Source organism: Myotis daubentonii, chromosome 5, assembly GCF_963259705.1.
Source record: "Myotis daubentonii chromosome 5, mMyoDau2.1, whole genome shotgun sequence".
Classification (NCBI taxonomy): Eukaryota; Metazoa; Chordata; class Mammalia; order Chiroptera; family Vespertilionidae; genus Myotis; species Myotis daubentonii.
This window is the reverse complement of record NC_081844.1, coordinates 1955136-1979370: the sequence shown is the minus strand read 5'-3', so window position 1 is coordinate 1979370 and position 24235 is coordinate 1955136. Positions and strand designations below refer to the sequence as shown.

At 46.4% G+C, this 24235-nt stretch overlaps 1 protein-coding gene across 1 annotated transcript in view; it reads right to left on the bottom strand.

Moving 5' to 3' along the window:
- The window catches only part of LOC132234450 (partner of Y14 and mago-like), a 163695-nt gene extending 143510 nt beyond the window's left edge, over positions 1-20185 (bottom strand). Inside the window, exon 1 of the mRNA XM_059695425.1 lies at positions 20104-20185. Within this exon, the coding sequence (XP_059551408.1) occupies positions 20104-20185 (82 nt within the window). The remainder of the gene's footprint in view (positions 1-20103) is intronic.
- Positions 20186-24235: the final 4050 nt, after the last annotated feature.

Sequence of the window (24235 nt, the reverse complement as noted above, 5' to 3'; positions counted from 1 at the left end):
TGATGGGTGGGATTAGTGCCCTAAGAAGAAGGCCCAGAGAGCTCTGTGCCCAACTTCTACCAGGTGAGGTGACTCCCGGAAGATGTGCTCTGTGGACAGGTGGGCTATCACCAGACACTGAATCTGACAGCACCTTAGTCTCTGACTTCCAGCTTTCAGAACTGTGAGAAATAAATGTCTATTGAGCCTAGGCCACCCAGGCTATGGTAGTTTGTTGTAGCAATTTGAAGGGCCTAAAACAGTTAATACTAATTAACGCATCTTAACGTGCTTAGGGCCTACTCAACTTAACGATATCTACTCATTAAAAGTTAGTCATTGCAGGGTTTTCCTTGGCCAATGCTAACCATTCCTTTTCCAGAGGAATAGGGCACTATTGTCTACATCCAAATCCACTTCATTTATTACTATAAGTCAATGAAAACACAGGCCCTAATTTGCATATGTTTGCTTTACACTGGAACCATTTGCAAATCCATCTGCCCTTTGACCTGGCAGAGATAAAGCCCCAAAGCAGAGTGCTGACATCCAAAGAAGCAGAGCTAACGTGCAGGACGCTCCCCATTGTCTTCATGGCACAGCGTGACTTGCATTCTTGGCGTCCCGCTGGTCAACCAGATCTGCAAGGGCTTGTAGATGAACACACCGTTGCTTCACAAGGAGCTTCAGTGCTCCCAGAGAGCTTTGTCAGGGGAACGTTCACATTAAGCATTCCACACCATTTCTGATCCTGGAGGCTAGAGGTTGTCTTGCTAAAATATTCTTTGTAAGCCTTTTCTTAAAATTATCGTAAAGTGATGGATCATAGCACCCAAGGGCATATGCAAAAGAATCTTCACTCCCCTATCCAAGGTCAAGCTAAATAGATGACCGTAGGCATTTTCCCCCTCTACACTTAGAGCTATCACTTGCCGTTCTTGTCAGTAACTTTCATGGCTTTGTTTTACTTTTCTTTAATGGACACTACTTTTTTGTGCTGGCCAGGCACACATGTATCTCTGTCTGCAATGAGCTCAGGTATTTTCTGGCTGAAAAGATAGGGTTGTGCCCATCTGGCTTAATTTAATTACGTGCAATACAAGTCTGAGTCGAAGTGTTGACATGGAACAGAGAAGTCGAACCAATTGGAACTTACAGAGAAAACACGAAGGGGCAATCTCATTTGCACCAACTACCGACGCTCATCCGCAGACAATTTAAAAACCATGTCAAAATGTGTTCAGAGACACGCGATGAAAACATCGTGAAAGCGTGCAGACAGGGCAGCACCTGCGAAGCCACCAGGGGTCAGGCCAGAAGCCACGTACGAATAAAACCCGGCTATAAAACAGACACTCTCCCAGCAGCGCCATGCCATGCCCCCTCTCCGACGTCTGGCAAAGGCTGCGCTCAATCATGGGCCATCGTGGGTCCTGCAGACATAGTTTATGTGTTATAATGAAACTCCGCGGTCAGAATCCTCTGAGTGGGCAAAGCTCCGGGAATAAACGTGTCACCACGTAATAAATCTAAGCGGAGCGAATCAAGGAATAAATATAAAACGTTGAGGATTTCATCCACGTTGGCCATGGTGGAGACTTGGCGGGACTGGCCATGTCAGTGTGATGAACTGCAGAGCAGGGCTTGGCGGGTTTTCTCAGGAAAAAGTCTTGTAGGAAAAGCAAGGTCACTCTCTTCTCACTTGTAAGAACTTGGAGCATCAAACTTGGAAAGGACGCGTTTATATTGAACACAATAAAAGGGAGGCTTTAACTTTCACTCTTGATTTATTTTTAGGTTTAAATAAAAATGGTTTCGTTATAGCCTGGCAGGCGTGCCTCAGTGGTTGAGCATCAACCTATGAAGCAGGAGGTCACGGTTTGATTCCCGGTCAGGGCACATGCCCTGGTTGTGGGCTCCATCCCCAGTAGGGGGCGTGTAGGAAGTAGCCGATCCATGATTCTCTCTCATCCTTGATGTTTCTATCTCTCCCTATTCCTTCCTGTCTGAAATCAATAAAAAACATATTAAAAATGGTTTAATTATAAACAGCTACATCATCAACATGGGCGACAGAGTCTAAAAGTCCTCCTTGGGATGAAGTAGGGTCAACATCAAGTTCAGGGACCCGGGGGCAGGACTCCCAGTTTCCCCAGCTTTGCCCCAGCTAGAGCTTTGCCCGCTTACTCTGTGTGCCTAAGGGGGTCTCCGTGAACTCTAAGAGGCGGCATATTTCAGCAAGAGCCTGGAGATGGAAGGAGAGAACTCAATTATAACTTAATTAAAACTGAACATAAACATGAAACAAATGCATCTCGTTTCCAAGGCTAGTCACTGTCATATCTCTTTGACACTTTCGTCAAAAAATACCTTCAAAGAAGTTGCCTGATTTTCTCTGTGTAGTTTCTGTTCATTCATATTTTTTAAGTTGCTTGCCAGGCTTAACACCCATGTTCCTGAATCCAGTGATCAATTTTCAGGACCTCCCCACGTGATGTAGCGACATAGTGTGATGCAGCCCCTCCCCCCTCCCCCCTGCCCCCTCCTTCTCCATGCTCTTCCCCTGGCCCCACAGACCCCGCGCCCCTGGGAGGCCTCCCTGTGCTGGTAGCTGTTCCTCTCTTCTCGGGCCTCTTCACACTGGAATGTCCCAGGGCACACGCTTTGGTCCTTATTCTTCTAAAAAAATCAATGAAATCTATTATCTTAAATATATAAGTCTGCGTAAATCCATAGATATTATAGATAATATGTGTGTGCCCATTTTACAGCTAAAGAAATAAGAGTCAGAAAGTGTAAACTGATTCTGATAACAGAACAATGAAGTGGTACCCATTCCCTCAAAGTGACTCCATAGAGTTCTGACAGTATTTTCTCCACTAAAGACCATGTGTTTGTAATATACAGGTAAAAGTTAATAAATAATCAGGGAGAGTTGGATATATATATCATATTGCAAATACACTGTCACACAAGTACATACCCCGTAGAATCCACAAATTACCTACTCAGAACCTATGATATACCAGGAGTAAGAAAGTTCACTGAGAAGAAAATGACATAACTTCCCTAAAAAGTTGTAAATCTAATTGAAAAATAATATGCCCGGCCACCATGGCTCAGTGGTTGAGTGTGGACCTATGAACAAGGAAGTCATGGATGGATTCCCTGCCAGGTCAGCTGCTTGGGTTGTGGGCTCAATCCCCAGTGTGGGGCGTGCAGGAGGCAGCCGATCCATGATTCTCTCTCATCATTGATGTTTGTATCTCTCTCTCCCTCTCCCTTCCTCTCTGAAATCAATAAAAATATTTTTTTAAAAAAAGGAAAGAAAAATAGTACACACATGAGATAATCTCTATGACATACAGAATTGTTCCTTCAGAAATGTTAAGAAGAAAGGGTTATTGTGGACTCTGCGTTTGTAGGGAGTATGCAGAGCCAACCCAGCTGGAAATGGAGGGAAAGGCTTGTGATGCATCAAGAACAGACGCTGCCATTGAGATGAGCACGGAGGCGCCTGCGTCCGGAGGGTGTGTGTGTGGAGGTGACTGTGGATTTCCTTGGGGAGAGGAGAGTCCCTCCAGGCAACCGAGGAAGGGACTGTCCTGTGACTGCTCTTCCCGGGTGCCGCTGCCCAGGAGACAGCATCTCAGACACCTTGGAACACAATCGAATTCCCAAAGGTGTGTGCAGCCCCACGGCCGAGACCTTTCCGAGGGTCCTAATGTCTTCTCGGGGTGTCCATGGTCACAGGTGGTCATGGTACTGAGTGCACGATCCCACGGTAGGGAGTGGCAGGGTGTCTGTCGGGTTGTCCTTTGGCAAGATGGCCCTGCCAGGTGTGAACTTGAGAACCTAACTGTGTACAGATGTGTGTCTGATGGAGCTCACTTTCCTCGTTCTCTAAAATCTCTGGGACAAATTACAGCGGGAAGGCTGGTGAGTGTTGGTGGGGAGGTAAGAGATCAATCAAGGATGTATATGCATGCATATAAGCACAGCCAATGGACACAAGACACTGGGGGAGGGGGGCAGGGCATGTGCCGGGGGGTAAGGGAGGGCGGGGGAAGGTCAATGGGGAAAAAAGGAGACATGTCTACTACTATTTGTAATACTTTAAACAAGAAAACAAAATCAAAATAAATAAATAAAATATCTGGGCCCTGGGGTGCTGAGATAGTAATTGTCCATTGGGGTCTCGCGATTCGAGGTTGGATTCGTCTATCACTCAGGGCATTTGCAAGACGATAACAAATAGAAACCTTAAGAAAACGAAATTGGATTCCATTCTCAGAAGGGTGCTCCACTTGGAATTTACTGCCGTCCTCATCCACTCCATCTTCCTTAAATAGATATAAACGACACTATTGCTGGTTACCAAGTTACTCTATTTCTTGATGGGTTTTTATTATCGTAGGACTCAGAATATGGTGCATGTATTAGTCCATGTACACTAAGTGATGTTTTAGAATTTATGTTAGTACAGTTTTCTGTAGTCTTGAGCTACTCAAGAAATCGGGGCAATGTGGCTTCTTTATAATAATTATGAAAAATGCTGCTTGCTTAGAAGGTCAAGAATGAAGACATTGTATGCTCAGCTGGCACGACTCATGAACCAGGAGGTCAGGGTTTGATTCCTGGTCAAGGCACATGCCTGGGGTGCAGGCTCCATCCCCAGTGTGGGACGTGCAGGACGCAGCCGATCCATGATTCTCTCTCACCATTGATGTTTCCATCTTTCCCTCTCCCTTCCTCTATGAAATCAATAAAATATATTTTAAAAGACAGCAAAGTTTTAAAAAAGAATGTAGACATTATAGATGGACTGGACGCTACTCCATAGAAGTGGCAAGCTTGCCCTTGACGCACGCTTTCAGGATGGTGGCAACACGCTGTGCGTTCGAACTCCGTTATACGGTGTACAAGCTAGAGATGCACCCGTCACCCCGAAATGGAAGACGTGCCTCTGAGTTGGTGAATGCCTCTGAAACCCTCTCACTGACTATAAAGTTATAAGTTAGCTCCCTGAGGCTTTCTCAGACAAGGGTCCCAAGTTTTCTGTCAAATATATCTAGAAAGGCCACGTCTGCAGAAACGCAAGAACTTTTTCCACCCACACATCCACAAATAACAGCTGGAGGCCTTTCCTTCTATTTCTCCATCTATGAAGGAAAACACCCCCACATGTTCCGACATCAAACCACCTAGAGCTACACAGGGAGAAGCTCTCCCGGGCGGTGCTGCCCCTCGTTTCTTACTTTTTTTTATTTTATTGATTTTTTACAGAGTGAAAGAGAGAGAGAGAGAGAGAGTTAGAAACATCGATGGGAGAGAAACATCCATCAGCTGCTTTCTGCACACCTCCCACTGGGGATATGCCTGCAACCAAGGTACATACATGCCCTTGACCGGAATCGAACCTGGGACCTTTCAGTCCACAGGCCAGCACTCTATCCACTGAGCCAAACCGGTTAGGGCTGCCCCTCGTTTCTTGAATTCCACCCCAATGTCCATAAGTAAAGATGTGCTTGGTTTCTCACCTTTCCCTCCAGAGCCTCTTAAACAAAACCTTCTGCTTACATAACCAATGACTACAGATGTGTGACTTCACTCAGCCACTTCTTTTTTGAGCCTCAGAGCCCCGATGAGTCCTCAGTCCTGGCTGGACAGAGCAGGACTGTGTGTGTCCCCATGATGTCCCCATCAGCCGGGACAGCTCGAAGGCGCTCCCACAGCTGCCTCTGGACGGCTGATGTCTCATTGGCTCAGAAACGTGGCCCCTGGGCTGACAGCGCTGAAGGTCAGTCAGGCGCCTGTGAGGGAACCTCCGCGTGGTTTGAAGGCCACACAGTGTATCTGGATGTCCAGGGCCCAGCTCGTTCCGTGGCCCAAGTGCAGGCGCCTTGCTGTCAGCATCACTGCCACACGTGCACTCAGAGCCCCCATTGTCAGTAGCTGCTAAGAATCTCAGGACTCATGGCAGAGCATTGCACTGAGCAGGAGACCCTCTGAGCCTGGGGCTGTGTGAAGGACAGGCGTGTGTCCACGAACTGGCTTGTGGTCACAGAGCGTTGCCTCTGGCACACGTGTTCATAGTGACTCACAGACCTGCCTCGTGCAAAGGAGAAGGGATGCACTCATCTTGGCAGAGAGGGTCGCTGAAGGGTTTGAGCCTATACAGCAACCACCACACGGTGTAAGCCAGCAGTTCTCAACCTGTGGGTTGCGACCCCTTTGGGGGTCGAACGACCCTTTCACAGGGGTCACCTAAGACCATCGGAAAACACATATATAATTACATATTGTTTTTGTGATTAATCACTATGCTTTAATTATGTTCAATTTGTAACAATGAAATTGGGGGTCACCACAACATGAGGAGCTGTATTAAAGGGTCGCAGCATTAGGAAGGTTGAGAACCACTGGTGTATGCGAAGAGAAGTAATATGGCCCGGCTGGCGTGGCTCAGTGGTTGAGCATCACCTATGAACCAGGAGGTCACGGTTCAATTCCCAGTCAGGGCACATGCCTGTGTTGTGGGCTAGATCCCCAGTGTGGGGTGTGCAGGAGGCAGCCGATCCATGATTCCTTCTTATCATTGATGTTTCTCTCTGTCTCTCCCTCTTCCTTCCTCTCTGAAATCAATAAAAATATTTAAGCAATCAGATGATTTTTTATTATAAACCACTAATTTAATTTCTAAAAGGTGAATGCAAGAACTGTAGAACAATAAATAAATTTGTAAAAATTATACAGAGTTCAATAAAAGGAATTACAAAATAGTGTGGATTGTTCTAAATTTTGTATACATTACTGACAATCTGTAATTATTTTAATTCCTAACTTTGTGAATGCTAGAATAAAATACCAGAAAAATAGCTGAATCTTTCAAATCTTTTTTCTCTCACAATTTATTATTGCATCTTATGATACTTCCTATGAATTGTTGATGGTGATTTTGTTTAACTCAAATGTTGTTCTGATTCTATTTTTATAATTATGAATTGTATGGTGAAAGGAATCATTACACTCATTCACTTTAATTTTTTAATGATCTTTCTCACTAGAATAGGATTCTACAAAATTCTACGTATTATTGGGTGTGCCGCAGAATTGTGACTTAATTCAGGTTTTCATACATTTCCTGACTTAAAATCAAAGACGTAGAGCTGAACATACATAAAGAGAACACACTCAGAAACCCATAGTAACAGCATTTTGAAATGTGTGATTTTTATGTGAGCGGCTGTGTCCTTTTATTCTCACACCCTTCCTTTCAGATCTAGCCGAACTTTAGCAAGTTTCACTTTCCGGGAAGAAAACCGCCAAGTGTGTGCCATTGTCTCATAACTTCCCAATTCTGCTAATCTCAATAATTGTTTAGGTCCCTGACCTTTAAGTGCAGTTCTGACAAAGGAGGTTGGTAACATGTGGCTCCGAGATATTTGGCACATAATGAAATGGTCGGCTTTAATTAAAAGCTAAGTTATTGTTAGAAAGAAAGGTCATGCTAAGGAAATGCCACTTCTGAGCGCATTAGGCAGCGCCCTGCAGTGTGTGCGGCCGGACACGTGCAGTCAGCGCTGGCATTTCGAGGGGACGCAGAGATACGCGTGGCTTCGCCTGGAACATCGCTACGTTCTCATGTTGCCTGTGTTCCTCTCAAAGTGTTTTTAATCCGTTAAATGCTAAGTGCCACACTCTTTGCATTTGTCTTGGCGACTCAAATGCTTCCCTGATAAGAAAACATACTTACAAAGTTTAAAAGAGCAAATGTGATTCGGGGAATGTTTGAAGGTATTTCTGGACCACAAAGCGTATGCTTCACACCTACACACTAAAGTTGTGATCATCGTATAACCTATCTTTCACTGGTGGAATATAAGATGTGCAATTCATAATGGAATCAGTTGGAAGCATGGGGACTTCATTCTTCATATATTTCCAATATTTTATTTGGAAGATTGACCTGCTGTAAGATACATGTCTTTTTAAAAAATATATATATATTATTGATTTTTTACAGAGAAGAAGGGTGAGGGATAGAGAGTTAGAAACATCAATGAGAGAGAGACATCGATCAGCTGCCTCCTGCACACCCCCTACTAGGTATGTGCCTGCAACCAAGGTACATGCCCTTGGCCGGAATCGAACCTGGGACCTTTGAGTCTGCAGGCCGATGCTCTATCCACTGAGCAACACCGGTCAGGCTAAGATACATTTCTTTTGGTGCTACTTCCTCCTGGAGCAGTTTGAGATTCGGGTTTTGGCCTTTTGCCCTAATAAGTCAATAGATGTGATGCCCTGGATTCTGAGAGGACGTAAGAGAAGTATCTCTGAGGATGGGACAAATTAAAGATCTTGATATCGGCAAGAAATGAAAATTATTTTCTTTTAAAATTAATCGCTTTTACACACACAAAAAAAGCAGTTCTATTTTTTCATTCCCCTCATCCTGTGACTCTCTGCTGAGGCAGACAGACCGGGCCTGAGCTGGCCACTGGCTCCTTCAGGCTGAGCTCTGATTCGGGTCTCCAATTCCTACTGCAGGTGAGTTTGGGAAGGCAAACAGCCGACATACAGCTTTAAAAATACTGGTCTCTCCCCCCGCTGACATGGTTGAGTGTCGACCTATGAACCAGGAGGTCACAGTTCGATTCCTGGTCAGGGCACATGCCCGGGTTGCGGGCTTGATTCCCATTAGGGGGTGTGCAGGAGGCAGCCAATCAGTGATTCTCTCTCATCATTGATGTTTCTATCTCTCGGTCTCCCTTCCTCTCTGAAATCAATACAAATATATATTAAAAAAAATAAAAATACTGGTCTCTCATTCTTCTGAATTATATAGCTCTCAGTCTGAGGGACTATACATTTGCTATTCAGACTGTATACTAGTTCTAGTATTTTGTTTCTTCAGAGAATGAATTTTACTCTTTCACACATTGGCAGTACACCATTTCAGTTGGCAAAGGAAAAGAAGTAGTTGAATCTATATGTATCTAATTTTTGAAGGATGACAATGAAGATATTGTCCATTTTATCACTCAATATCTCTTTTTGAATTTTATCGATTTTTTTAGAGAGAGGACAGGACTGAGAGAGAGAAACATTGATGTGAGAGAGAAACATTGATCATTCGCCTCCCGCACTCGCCCGGTCCGCAGCCTGAGTATGTGCCCTGACTGGGAATCAAACCTGACCCTTTTTGCTGTGTGGGACGGTGCTCCAACCAGCTGAGCCATACTGGCCAGGGCTACTCAGTAAGTCTTTTATTAAAGGCACATTGAAAAAATTAATGTTCAATTTCAAAGAAAAAACTTCCACATGCATTTTTTACTTCAAAATCATAATTTTCCCTATAAACCTTATAATTGTGTTTCTTCTCATAATGACTAATAGGAAATGTTTATCATAATCTATTAACTGCTTCTAATTTATGATATATATATCTTTGTATAATATTATCAATTTTAGCTTTATTTCATTTATCTATACTTACAATCTCCTGCTCTCAATTCCCTTGTTAACTTATCAGATAAATATTGTTTATAAACTATTAAAGATCACCACATATCCTATCATTTTAATAACATAACATCATATTTTAATTATTTAATTGCTTCTGTGTAATAGTCCATGACCAAGAAATGGGAACTCTTGAGTGAGAGATGAGATCCCGTTGGATATGCTAAAATGCTATTATATACATTGAGGGAGTAACATGGGTTATCTGTTCATGGACGTATACATTTGAAAGAATATTATGTGGGTTTTTTTTAAGATAAGCTATCTTTTTTGCCCTATCCAGTTTGTCTCAGTGGATAGGGCATCTGCCTGCAGACTGAAGGGTCCTAGGTTCAATTCTGGTCAAGGGCATGTGTCCGTGTTGCAGGCTTGATCCCCAGTGGGGGCGTGCAGGAGGCAGCTGATCAATGCTTCTCTCTCATTATTTATATTTCTATCTCTCTCTTTATCTCCCTTCCTCTCTGAAATCAATAAAAATATATTTTTTAAAAAAGGAAAAAGAAAAGATAAGCTATCTTCTTGAAGCCAGAGTACAGTTCTAGAAAGCGTCTTGAGACAGCAGTAAGAGATGCAAGCTTATCCAGCCTCAGGGAGGGAAAGATAAGGGGCAATTGGTAGTTAGGGCTTCATTCCCTGGGTGGAGATGAGGTCATCTTAGTCCTTCAGCTAGAAAAAGTTCAAGCAATGTCAACATCGAAACTTGAAGGTAATTATACATATCTGGATTGATAGTAGGTGAAATTAAAATATGATTGTGTTAAAATATTCCATCAAATGCATCATTGTTCAGCATTTTCATTAAAATAATCCATGGATTCATTAATCCGATATGGATTGAGTACTGTCTTTAGGCATTACTCTCGACAATAAAAAAAATCAATGGTGACGAAGAGGGAAGGGCCCTGCCCTCAGAATTTAGGTTATAATTGGGAGAAATGGACAATAAGGAATTAGAAATAAATATAAGAGAAAAGGATGAAACGATGAAAAATGCCACACAGATCACTTTACATGTGCTGGTGAGCTATTCCCTTCTGGCAGGGTGGACAGGAGAGGTGTTCTCACTAGGTTGTGTTTAGGCCGAGGGAGGAGTAGAAGAAACGGGATCAGATGAAAACACTCAGGCAGAACAAATGCAAAATCTCAGCTGGTCACAATGTTGAGGTTTTAGAGAGATGAAGAGCAAAATCTGTGGTCAGGAAAGAATTGTCAATGACAAGAGATGCATTGCCTGTGGTTGGAGAGGTGGGTTCATGCCAAACAATGAGGGAATGAGCTGAGATCTTGGCAAGCAGGAGGCCTGCAGCCCTGTGTCTGAGTTACCTATATCCTATATAATAAAAGGCTAATATGCAAATTGACCAAACAGCAGAACAACTGGTGGCTATGATGCGCACTGACCACCAGGGGGCAAACGCTCAATGCAGAAGCTGCCCCCTGGTGATCTGTGTGCTCTCACAGGGGGAGCACTGCTCAGCCAGAAGCCAGAAGCTGGGCTCACGCTGGCAAGCACAGCAGTGGCAGGACCCTCTCCCCCATCCGCAGGAGTGCTAAGGACCTCTCAGGGGATGTCTGACGCTCCTGGACTGGACTGTGAGAGGGATAGCTGACTGCTAGCTTAGGCCCACTCGGGCCTAAACCAGCAGGTGGACATCCCCCAAGGGGTCCCGGACTGCGAGAGGGCACAGGCCAGGCTGAGGAACCCCCCACTCCAGTGCACGAATGTTGTGCACCAGGCCTCTAGTGTATATATATATATATATATATATATATATATATATATATATATATACCTAATATGCAAATTGTCCCGATGGGAGTTTGACCAGGAGACCGATTGCTCACTATGACATGCGCTGACCATGAGGGGGCAGAGTGAAATGAAGGAAGGCCATGGCCCATAGGCAGCAGCTGGCAGTTAGAGAAGGGAGGCCCCAGCTGGCAGCTGGAAGGCCCTGATTAGCCCTGATAGCCCGCCAGGCCTAGGGACCCTACCTGTGCACAAATTTCGTGCACTAGGTCTCTAGTCTATTAATAAGGTAACTCTAGGCTCTGTAAGTTTAACTAATGATTAAATAAAAACATGGACATGGCAATCTGTTGGGATGATATTAGTGTAGTCCCTGGCATCTTGGACTAGGTGGTAGTGATTGAGTTAGAAGCACATGGACCAGAGCAAGGCTTAGGATCAGTGATTTTCAACCGGTGTGCCACAGATATTGTTAAAGCATGCAACACCTGGCTACTCAGTCAGGGGCATGGACCTCTTTTCCCTTAGATCAGTGGTTCTCAACCTTCCTAATGCTGCGACCGCTTAATACAGTTCCTCATGTTGTGGTGACCCCCAACCATAAAATTATTTTCGTTGCTACTTCATAACTGTAATGTTGCTACTGTTATGAATCATAATGTAAGTATCTGATATGCAGGATGTATTTTCATTGTTACAAATTGAACATAATATAGTGATTAATCACAAAAACAATATGTAATTATATATGTGTTTTCCGATGGTCTTAGGCGACCCCTGTGAAAGGTTGTTTGACCCCCAAAGGGGTCGCGACCCACAGGTTGAAAACCGCTGCCTTAGATGGTCCAATTAAAAAATGACAACCGCCAGCACCACCATAGCTATCCAGAGTGAATAGGTCGAAATTCTACATAGTATTTGTCAGATTGGCAAAAAGACATTTTGGGTGTGCCGCAGAATTTTAGTAATCAGCTTATGTGCCGTGAGATGGAGAGGTTGACAATCGCTGCTATAGATAGAGAGATAATAAAGCAGCTAATTTGTCTGATGTTTACCGGAGGCGGCAAGGGAGAAAAGATAGTCAGGGAAACGTTTTGTTGTTGTTAATTCTCACCCGAGGATACTTCTTCCATAGATTTTTAGAGAGGGAGAAAGGGAGGAAGGGGGAGAGAGAGAGATGGAGAGGAACATTGATGTGAGAGAGACACATCAATTGGTTGCCTCCCACAAGAACCCCAACTGGGGCCTGGGATCGAACCTGCAACTCAGGTACATACCCTCACCCAGGAATCAAACCCACAACCCTTAGGTGCACTGGCCAAAGCTCTAACTATTGAACAATACTGGCCAGGTCAGGGAAACATATATTTTAACTGAGTGGGGTCAATGGTGTAACCTATGACTGCAGAATGGAGGGGGTGAGGCCACTGTGTGAACTTATTGCAGAGTTCAGTGTTGGTGGCATTGAACTTGAGATGCCTGTTATGGGCCTAACCGAATACCTGAGGTGAGCATGTGGCTTTGGCATGATGGTCCTCAGAAATGGAAGTCAGAGCTGGAGATAGAGGGTGGACGGCCATCACCTGGGCATGGCTCTGACGGCCATTGAAACAGTTAAAATCACATTGGGACCTGAGCCGTGTGTCATTCTAAAGTTTAGAAGCTGAGCAGTGAAGGAAGAAAAAGTGCTCAGAAATGGAGCAGCCGGTTCCTTAGGAGAATATTAGAAACGAAACGTGCAAAGGTCAAGCAAATATAGTGTTCCTGTAAGGATGAAGCTGCTGCTTTGAGCAATGGACCTAAAAGAATAATAATAAAATGTTCCACAAATGAGTGAGATCATGTGATATTTACCTTCCTCTGACTGGCTTATTTCACTTAGCATGATGCTCTCCAGCTCCATCCATGCTGCTGCAAATGGTAAGAGTTCCTTCTTTTTTACCACCGCGTAGTATTCCATTGTGAAGCTGTACCACAGTTTTCTAATCCATTCGTCTGCTGATGGGCACTTAGACTGTTTCCATATCTTAGCTATTGTAAATTGTGCTGCTATGAACATAGGGGTGCATATATTCTTTCTGATTGGTGTTTCTAGTTTCTTGGGATATAGTCCTAGAAGTGGGATTACTGAGTCATCAATCAGACTGTCAAACCTCAGAGGGAAGATAGGGGAGGGTGGGGGTAAGGGGGAGAGATCAACCAAAGGACTTATATGCAAGCATATAGGCCTAACCAATGGACACAGACACCGGGGGGCGGGGGGGGGGGTGAGGGCATGAGTGAGGGAGGGGGTGGGGGGTAATGTGGGGATAAGGACACATATGTAATAACTTAATAAAAATTTTTTTAAAAAGAATAATAAAATATAAATAAATAAATAAATAAATAAATAAATAAATAAATAAATAAATAAAATAAAGATAAACAACACTCAAAAAACCCGGATTTATCAACGTGGAGACCATTGCTCACGTGAGGAGAATGATCTAAGGAACAGTAAGGACAGTCCCCATGTAGGAGGAAAGGAGAGGCTGAGAAGAGAGTGAGGAAAAAAGGGAGGCACTGCCTCTAGTGAGTTGTTTACTGAAAATGAGAGATAATGCAAAATAAAGCACAGTTAGCAAGCCACACCGCCAAAGGGTAGACTCCGAGCCCAGAAAATATTTAAAAATAGGACTAGATCAAGATAATTGTCATGAATGTCACCAATTCGGGGTGTAGAGCAGAATGCGATGCCAAAACAATATTTATAAAAAAAACAAATGGGACACAACTCAGCCTTCCTAGAAGCCAGTCCAACTCTGTTACTCTGTGAAAAGTGTCTTTTATTTTTACATATATTTTTATTGATTTCAGAGAGGAAGGGAGAGGGAGAGAGAGATAGAAACATCCATTATGAGAGAGAATCATGGATCAGCTGCCTCCTGCACGCCCCACACTGGGAATTGAGCCTGCAACCCGGGCATGTGCCCTGACCAGGAATCAAACTTGACCTCCTGGTTCATAGGTTAATGCTCAACCACTGAGCCATACCAGCTGGGCACGTGCCCAGACTGGGAATTGAACCATGACCTCCTGGTTCATAGGTTGATGCTCAACCACTGAGTCACGCCAGCCGGCATGGTCTCCACTTCCCACACTGGGGTGAGTTACAGAAGTATTGCAGACTGTATTGGAGTCTTATTTCCATCCCTGCAAGGAAACGGGTTGTTTTAATAAGGCGCAGGGGGGAGGGGGGGCAGTTAGTGAAGACACAGGACTGGGGGGTGGAGTTTGCGATCTGCGTAGGTAACGTGTGTGGCCAGGATTGCACAAAGCCAGCAGGTATCATGCCGTCACGTGCTTAAAATACACACAAAAAGGCACAGTGACCACTGAAGGTGCACTGTGAGCATGGACGGTGTGTGTCATAATTCCAAATACAAAGCACAGAAACACACAACAAAGAAGCACAGTGGATATGCTGACACCAGCTCAGGCCCGCGCACACACTCTCCCGTCATCACACATCTCGGTGAGCGATGTTAACGGCATCGCTGGTAAAGCCAGAATACATGTCTCCATGTCTATCATCGTTCGCTTTACAAACCTGGTACAATGGGCCGTAACCTTGAGTCTGTGAATAAGATTAAAAATAAAAAGATGAAAGCGACATCGCCGACGCGGGGAAGGTGACGGCATGCTCTTTATTTAAAATGAAAGTGCTTGCACATTTGTGGAGTCTTAGCCAGGTGAGTAAGGCTTTAAATTCTTTGTCTCTACTCAGTGTCAAGTATATGTTAATGGGGACCCAAGGATACACCATGATTGACCATTCCATCCCAGGGTGAAGCGTGATGGCGCTGACATTACCATCCAACCACCTACTTGGCTTGTCCTTATTATACTCTGTTTATTCAGCCAGGGTAGTCCTTTAGGAAAGCGCAGGATTAGGAGGAAATTCAGTTGATCAATTTATAACGTTGATCCAGGCCACATAGTCCCTTCAGGTGGCACCATAGGAAGGCACTGGCCTCTGAACAGAGATCCTTCGAACTGTTAGATCTTCCGTCTCTACCTTCCTCTAGGAAATGTGTCCACTACTATTGAATTAAAAGCATAACTTAAATTGTCACCAGCGGCATGATTATGAAAAGACTAGAGGTCTGGTGCATGAAAATTCATGCACTGGGGTGGTGGTGGGGGGTCCCTCAGTCCAGCCTGCACTCTCTCACAATCCGGGAGCCCTCAGGGGATGTCCTACTGACGATTTAGGACTGCTCCCTGCATAAGCTGTAGTCTGACCTCCCTTTGAAGGAGGCAACCAGGCCGACCAGGGGAAGGCACCACCCCCATCACCCTGCTACTGCTGCTGCCACTGGCCTCCTTCTGTGAGAGGTGACTAGGTGGCCCATCATTGCCCCTCTGCTGCCACTGGTCACTGTTGCCTTCCCCCCAACATTGCTGCCCCTCCCTCTGCCCATTGGCAGGTGCCTTGGCTGGCCTGGCACCGCCTGCTTGCCAGCCCTGCCCCCCAGCAACTGGTAGTTCCACCATTTGGTCGAATTGCATATTATGTTTTTATTATCCTATGTAATAAAAGGCTAATATGCAAATGGTCATCACTCCCTCATATGTAACAACTGATCAGCAGGAGGCTGTGTGTGCAGCAGGCGCGTGTGGGTGGGCAGGGCTGTGTGCACGCCCAGTCACCAGGAGATGCATGGAGCACCTCTCGGTCCCTCCATCCCCCGGCTCCTGAGGGCTCCCACAGGCGGTGGCAGCTTGCTCCCGCTGCCCTCGGAAGCGGTGTGGCTCCCTCCTGCTTCCCTCCCATGGAGCAGTGTGGCTCCCACCGGCTCCCATGGAAGCAGTAGGTGGTCTACTGCACATGATTTCACACACTGGGCCACTAGTATAGGTTATAAGTCATCGACTGGGAGTGCAGGTAACTATTTTAAAATAGAGAGTGGGACAAAAGTAGGTTTACATTTGTGATCACATGAAACACAATTTATTCTTGTATTATTATTTATTCACTAGAGGCCTGGTGCACAGATTCGTGCACATTGAAAGGAAATTAATTAGAAGAAATATTTTTTTAAATATATCTTTATTGATTTCAGAGAGAAAGGGAGAGGGAGAGAGAGATAGAAACATCAATGATGAGAGAGAATCATTTATAGGCTGCCTTCTGCTCAACCCCCTACTGGGGATCAAGCCTGCAGCCCAGGCATGTGCCGTTAACCAGAATCTAACCTGGGACCCTTCAGTCCACAGGCCGATGCTCTATCCACTGAGCCAAACCAGCTAGGGCAGAAGAAATATTTTAGAGGCCAGGGAAGGACCCTGGGAGGTTGGACGGCCGGGGAGGGACCACGGGAGGGCTCCAGGGCGTGTCCGGCCCATCTCACCCAGTCCTGATCGGCCAGACCCCAGCAGCAAGCTAACCTACTGGTCAGAGCGTCTGCCCCCAGATGGTCAGTGCATGTCATAGCCACTGGTCAAACAGTAGAACAGTCGAATGAATAGTGGGGCACTTAGCATATTAAGCTTTTCTTGTATAGGATTGTTGCATTATTTCTGTATGAACCACTGTACTCCTACCTTTGCCCTACCCTGTAAATTCCACATGCCATCTCAAAGAACCGTGTGTTAATCACTTGTCCACAGTGTGAGCTGGCCCACCTTCCATGGAGAGAGCTCACATTTGACATCAGCCCACTGTGCTCCTCCCGAAGATGAGAAATCCATGGGGCCAGGGGAACATGCCCACCCAGGCTAACCCCGACCCCTCCCAGCCATACTCCGGACACCCAGACTCGAGTCCCCTGCCCTGATGGCCACAGTCCACCTCCATGACCTGCTGCCTGTTCTGTGTGTGGGTCCCATGAGGGCAGTCAGTGTGTGCCAGGGACACACGAGTCCTAGGTGCCAGGCATGACTTGGATGGGGCCCGTGTGAGGTGGGTGCAGAGCATGGGTGTGTGCAGAGCTGTCCACACACGTGTGCCCAGGGCCGTGTGATGTGGATGGAACCAGTAGAGAAGAAAACTGAGGGCCGCTTCCCCATCTCACCCTAATTGCTCCCCAAATAGTAGAAGCAAGTCTGTGTTTTATTCTGGAAAAAAATGGGAATATTTATGCCGCAGCACCTGGCTGTGTAAGGCTGCTGAGAGTGATTCTTTTCCAGTTGCTGACTTTGTTAGCACACTAGAATCCTGGATGCGTTTGACTGTGAGTGGGTTTTGCACTTTTCGCCTGCTAAGCGCAGTGAGCTAGCAGTTTTCTCCTTGCGCACAGATGGTCTGTTATTCTGTCTTGATCAGAATCAAAAGTCCCTGAAATGCTTTCGATTTCCTGCGAACCTCTTCTATTTTAGAGCAACTGTTAAATACGCCTCCACGCAGCCACCCACAGAAATCCCTTTGCATGTATCTGTGACAGGACCGATTCTCGCACAGGTGTAAACATGGTAATTTTTGTAGGCGTTTAATAAACGATGTTTTTTAAGGAAAGGGGTATCGTATCAATGAAAGGAAGACTCATCATGTCACCTACCGGAATTTTCTCATTTTTAGGGAAAATCACGTCTCCCACGGCAGGGTTGCTTATGGGTCTGAGTCACCACACAAAACACGTACTTCAGTCTCTATTTGTAGTGGCAGCCTCTTTGGGATGCAAAACATACACACAGACAAGTCCATTTAGTCTTCATTAAAAAATGCCAACTCCAAAGGAAATGTATGGACACTATGTCAACAGATACTTTCAAAGTTTCATCATTTCACTAACAAATTTACAGTGACCAACATGCCTCCATTTCTATCTTTTTTTAATTAAGGGAAAATTCATGATTAAACATTTTACAAGGACATACACTTAGTTAGAAAAGACATAAGATACTTCTAAGATTTGAAGGATGAAGGTTAGTTTCTGGATTTGAAAAAATAAAGATCGGCAATCCCACCATGCTGGAAGAAATCCTTTTTTTAGCTGAACAAGGATACTTGTGGGAGGAAAGCTAATGAAATAATTAATTTTATGCCATTGAGCCGTGACAGTGTTTAAAGAATGTAGGAGAGAGTGGAATATCTCAAGTGGGTGTCATGGCGTGTCAGCTGTGCGGCAGCCGTGTGTTGACATGTGTCAGCCATGTAATCAGCCCCAGTGTGGATTGCCATTCCAGCGGATGAAAGCATCTTGCTGGGAAAATGAAGCTTTCCCGTCGGAATCTGTGTCCGTAGGGAGAACACAGGCTCAGAGGAAGCCCTGCTTTCAGGATTTGAAATCCTAAATACACGTTTCAGAAGCATGTGCACAATGATCGTTTCTGTGGCGGGCAGAGCCTCCATGTGCTCTGGTCAGAAACACGGATATGGGCCAACTTGGAGGCAGCGCAGGCTCCAGCGCCGTGGCCTCTTCACACGTGACCCTCCTAATCAGGACGCTCAGCGGGAGACCTCACAAATCAGGGACAATCAGCACTCCTAATAACATTAGGGCAGTCCTTTGAGTGATTGGTAATTTCCTAATCAGTGCTGAAGACTTTTCTGCAGAGAGGAATGAAGTCGTGCACGCCAACAAAAAGTAAAAAGAGCCCGGTTGGCGTGGCTCAGTGGTTTGAGCGGTGACCTATGCGCTGGGAGGTTATGGTTCAGTTCCCGGTCAGGGCACAGGCCCGGGTTGTGGGCTCCATCCCCAGTGTGAGGTGTGCAGGAGGCAGCCGATTCATGATTCTCTCTTATCATTGACCTTTCTATCTCTCTCTCCCTTCCTCTCTGAAATCAATACAAAATTAAAAAACTTAAAAATAAGAAGGAAACAGCGAGTGAAGCCAGTCTGCGATCTGAACCAGCCCCAAGTGGCGTGGGCCGTGAGAAGGCTGAACCTTGTGACGAGGGTCCCTGTTCACTCCGAGTTCCTCCCAGTCAAAGGCCCTCCTCTCGGCTGCTCTCCGGCTTCTCTCAGGGCCCAACGATGTGCAGATACGTAAACTGAGGTGATCACTTTCCCTCCATATCCTAACAGACTGTGAGATATAGTGAGGAAAAAACAAAAGCAGGGAGTGCACAGGGCATCCCTGGGGATTTCAGCCCCTGGGGAGGCCGGGAGAAGGGATGGTGGGGACACAGTGTGTGTGGACACCAGCTCAGGGGGGCGTGGCTGGCATGGTGCCCCCTTCCTGGCTTTCAGTGAGCAGCCACCTGGAGTCCCTGAGCAAAAGGTGTGCCCACGAAGGGAAAGGCAGGCATCCACAGACGGCCCGCTTCACCCCCGGGGCCCGGGGTCCTATCCCTGCATGTCCCAGGCTGTTTACGTCCCAGTTCCTACCAGCTCAGTAATCCTCTCCTTCATCTCCAGGCTCCACGCACAGCTCAGCTCGCAGGGCAGCCTGCACCGGGCAGCTGGTCAAGCACATGCATGCGGGACCCCACGTCTGCGTTTCCTTCAACAGCCCTTGGTCATACTTTTACCATGATGACAGCAGCTGGCTGTCTTTCATTCTGAGCCGTGGCGAGGTCATGTCCCTCTATCACAGATAAGAAGACGAGGTGCAGCTAAACTACGTAACTCAACGCCACGCAGCCTCGGGCGGAGTGGTAAGGCTGTTAGTCCGGGTCTGAGATGTTCTCTACATGACTGTGCGATTCTGCCTTCTGTTTTATTTACTCGGTGAACACGCTGGTGAGAGGCCCACATTAGGGTGACTGGGGAATTCTGAGTCTTTGAGCCGAAGGTGTGTTTTGCCCTCATGGTGGACACGTCGGTAGCGCTGAGCAGTATTCCCATCCCTGGCCCCCAAGACCCTCTCTAGAACGTTGTCTGCCATCGCTCAGCCTTCCTCCTGGTCTGCTGGCTCCTCCTCACCTGCCTGCTCCAGGTCCTCCTCGGCTGTTGCCTCTTGAGAGTCGTCCCTCTTCCCCGAAGTTCTGTCCTTGACCTCTTTCATTCTTCCTTGGCGTTTGCTTCCGGCTGTGCTCGCCCGGTTTACGACTTCCTCCACCATTTGAAAGCAGTGGCCTCCACAGGCAGATCTCTAGTCCACGTGCCTCTCCTTGTTGAAGGCGTTTCTAGCTCCTCGCAGAGGTGGCAGCCCTGTGCCCCGCAGGAATCTCCAACTCAATACGTCCACGTCGTCACACACTATTCGCTGTCTGCACTAACGGCAATTTGGTCAACTAGCCTTCCACGGTATAAGCCCCAGAGTTATTCTTCACAGCCCGGTGTCCCTCCTCCTCACCAGCTCACTGGTCACAGCTACGGGGTGAAGTCTGTTACTCCAAAAGGCATGTTGGAGTCCTGACCCCTCTGACCTCTGCATAGGACCCTCTCTGGAAACAGGAGGTTTTGCAAATACAGTTACGATGAGGTCCTAGCTGAGTAGCGTGGGGCCAAGTCCTGTGTGACCGCTGTGCTGGTCGGAAGAGGAGGAGAGACTGGGACACAGAGGCAACGCTGCCACGTGAGTGAGTATGGAGACGATGAATGTAGTTAAGGGGCTGCAAGCCCAGGGCAGCCAGGACGCCAGCAGATGCGTAAAGACCCAGAAACGAGTCCTCCCCAGACTTCTCAGGGGGAGAACAGCGCCGCTGGCACCTTCACTTTGGGCTTCCAGCTTCCAGGACGTTACACAAGTTCTGTCGCTTTAGCCCGCCCCGTCTGTGCTACTCTGTAAGGGCAACCTTAGAATCTAACAACCTCTATCGCTTGACTCTGGCTTTGTCATGCCTATTTTCTTTCTGCTTCTTCAAATCAAGGTTTTTGTTTTGCTTTCTCTCAACTATTTCTAAGACTTCCCTTAATATATCTCTCCCTTCATCCTCAAACAATGGCCAGATTGACCGTCTAAACATACACTCCGATTCTGCCACTGCCCTGATGAAGCGTTCACTGGCTTCTCATTGCACACAGGAGGACAAATTTCAAGTTTCTTTCTCTTTTTTTAAATATATATTTTAATTGATCTCAGAGAGGAAGGGAGAGGGAGACATAGAAACATCAATGATGAGAGAGAATCATTGATGGGCTGCCTCCTGCATGCCCCCCACTGGGGATCGAGCCCACAACCCAGGCACGTGCCCTGATAGGGAATCAAACCATGACCTCTTGGTTCATAGGCTGATGCTCAACCACCGAGCCACACTGGCTGGGCCAAATGTCAAGTTTCTTAATGGGGCTGACAGCCCCCCCACCCCTACGGGCCAGCCTCCTGTGTCACCTCCCAGCCCTGCATTAGGAACTCCAGGGACACTAAACTGCTTCCTGTTTCTTGGCCCTGCCTATCTCTCCTCACTCCAGGAAAGAATGATGCACCCCTTGTTTCTAAGGCAACCGCCCCTTCTCCACCTGGACCCCTTCCTCTCCTCAACACTTCATCTCACAAGACTCAGCTGAAAGGGATTTAGTTGGTGAGAAGATCCTAACTCCCCAGCTAGGTTAGGAGCCCCTGCACAGGCTCCCTGGAGCCAGGGCTGCTTTCATCTCTCATTGTCATTCCTTCTAGAAGTGCATTTCCTGCTAGACTGGGAGCCTGGGAGGGAGCATGGCTCCTGACCCCCAGGAGGTCCTGGGGGGCATCTGAGAGGCCCCAGAGGTCATCCCATCAGGTCTGGGCACTCTAGCCCGCCCACACGTTATCGCCCGGACTGTTATCCTGAGAGCGAACGCCAGTTATTTCAAAATGCACACATCATCCCCGGGTGTGGGTGTTTTAGGAGAGCTGTGTTTGGAATCAACCTCACTTAAATGTTTAGTATATTAATGGCCGTGTTTTAACAAAGTGAAAAAACACACAATGTTCTTGTAAACCATTCTAGATCAAAACGTAAAAAGAATGTATGGTTTTATACGTGCAAATTAATGTCTGTTATCATGTATCTGTTATTGTTGTCTGAGGTAACTTCAACCGGAGAAGTTCTGGAAACACTGATTTTTCCTCTATTTTTTTTTTTTTTAAATGTGAAATAACAGGTTTCTTGGAATAATAAAATAGGGAGTATGTAATTGGAGTAAAATAGTTATGGCAGCATTTACTATGTTGCATGACATATTTTGAAACCCAGACTGTGTTGTTATGTTTAGAATTTACTTTAGGAAAATAACTGCATATGAAACAGGTAACATGGTGTATTGTTTTGGTAAAAAAAAAATTAAAAATTATTTTTATTGATTTCAGAGAGGAAGGAAGAAGGAGAGAGATATAGAAACATCAATGATGAGAGAGAATCATTGATCGGCTGCCTCCTGCCCGCCCCCGACTGGGGATCAAGCCAGCAACTCGGGCACGTGCCTTTGATCAGAATCGAACCTGGGACCCCTCAGTCTGCAGGCTGATGCTCTATCCACTGAGCCAAACTGGCTAGGGCAGCTTTGGGTAAAATTTAGCTAACCTGTCATCAAGATTCAGGCCAAAGAGAAAAAAGAAAGTTATTATGTTATTCACTGAATGGAATCTTCATGACGGAGCCATTCTAAAGGATGACCATGCTTCAGATAGGATCCCCCAAAAATGTAGCTAACATATTGAATACATTCCGATGCATCCCTTCTATTACAACCTTTTCTGCATGCCATAGAAGCCACTGCGTCTACATTCTTTACAGGAAAAAGGGCTTATTTCTCCTTTTCAGGCAGCAATGCTGCTTAGCATGCTCCGGATGGAGTCTTGCCGTTGCCTCACGGCGATGCGGGATGAGGGTGTTGCCCTTCCTCGAGCACAGCCGCCCAGGCGGCATCGGCCTTGCTCAGCCTCCCAGGCCAGGGTGCCCCTGAGAAACAGCCATGTCCCCCACAAGGAGACCGACACGTTTGGGGTGAAATAAGTAGGATTTGCGATTTCATGGTTTCCTTTATCAGAGTGGCTTACCTTGACACCTGTTAGCACAAACATCTCCCAGTGCAAGACCGATTAGGAATGAAAGTCAATAACATGTCACCATGATCAAGGCTTTCGTGTTGGGTCCAGGCACCTATGGCTCAGAATAACAGTTTCCCCACTGGCATCGTCCTGCACGCGGCGCTGACTGCGTAACGCAGAGGGAAGCTGACACTCCCTACTCTCAGGAAGAGGACTGCTCCCTGTGAATTTGTACAACATGACCGCCACGAATCACGTGCAGTCACAGCTGGACACACATGCACACCCACATCCGTGCAAACCCGCGGCCGGGGCCATGGGGTCATGCACCGTGATCGCTGTTGACATTGTGTTGAGGTTGTTGTCACAGCTGGCGATGGACGGAGAAATGGGTATTAATAAATAGCACGTGCTGCTGCTGTGGCATCTACATGCCAGGCCCACAGGGGCCACCGAGCTTCATTTCTTTTTTAAAAATATGTTTTTATTGAGTTAAGAGAGGAAGGGAGAGGGAAAGAGAGAAGCATCAATGAGGAGAGAGAATCATGGATCAGCTGCCTCCTGCACGCCCCGCACTGGGGATGGATCCTATAACCCGGGCCTGTGCCCTGACCGGGAATCGAACTGTGGTCTCCTGTTCATAGGTGAACGCTCAACCACTGAGCCATGCTGGTTGGAGCAGAACTTCATTTCTTTTTTCTTTTTTTAAATATACTTTTATTGATTTCAGAGAGGAAAGGAGAGGGAGAGATAGAAACATCAATGATGAGAGAGAATCATTGATTGGCTGCCTCCTGCACGCCCCCTACTGGCGGCGGGGGGAAGCAAGCCCGCAACCCCAGGATGTGCCCCCGCCAGGAATCGAACCTGGGACCCTTTAGTCTGCAGGCCGATGCTCTATCCACTGAGCCAAACCAGCTAGGGCAGAACTTCATTTCTTAACCACAGAAGTTGTCACTGGGAACTAGAATCACTTTTTAAATGACTTTAATGTGTAATCACCTACAAAACCAGGTCATCACAGGACAGTACTGTGCAGAGCCAGCCTAGTCATCTTGCAAACACACCGTCAAGGGAAGTGCTCCACGGAGAAAGTTTGAAATGCCAGGGTTTTCGAGTCAGCGTCATACCATCTAACTGAGC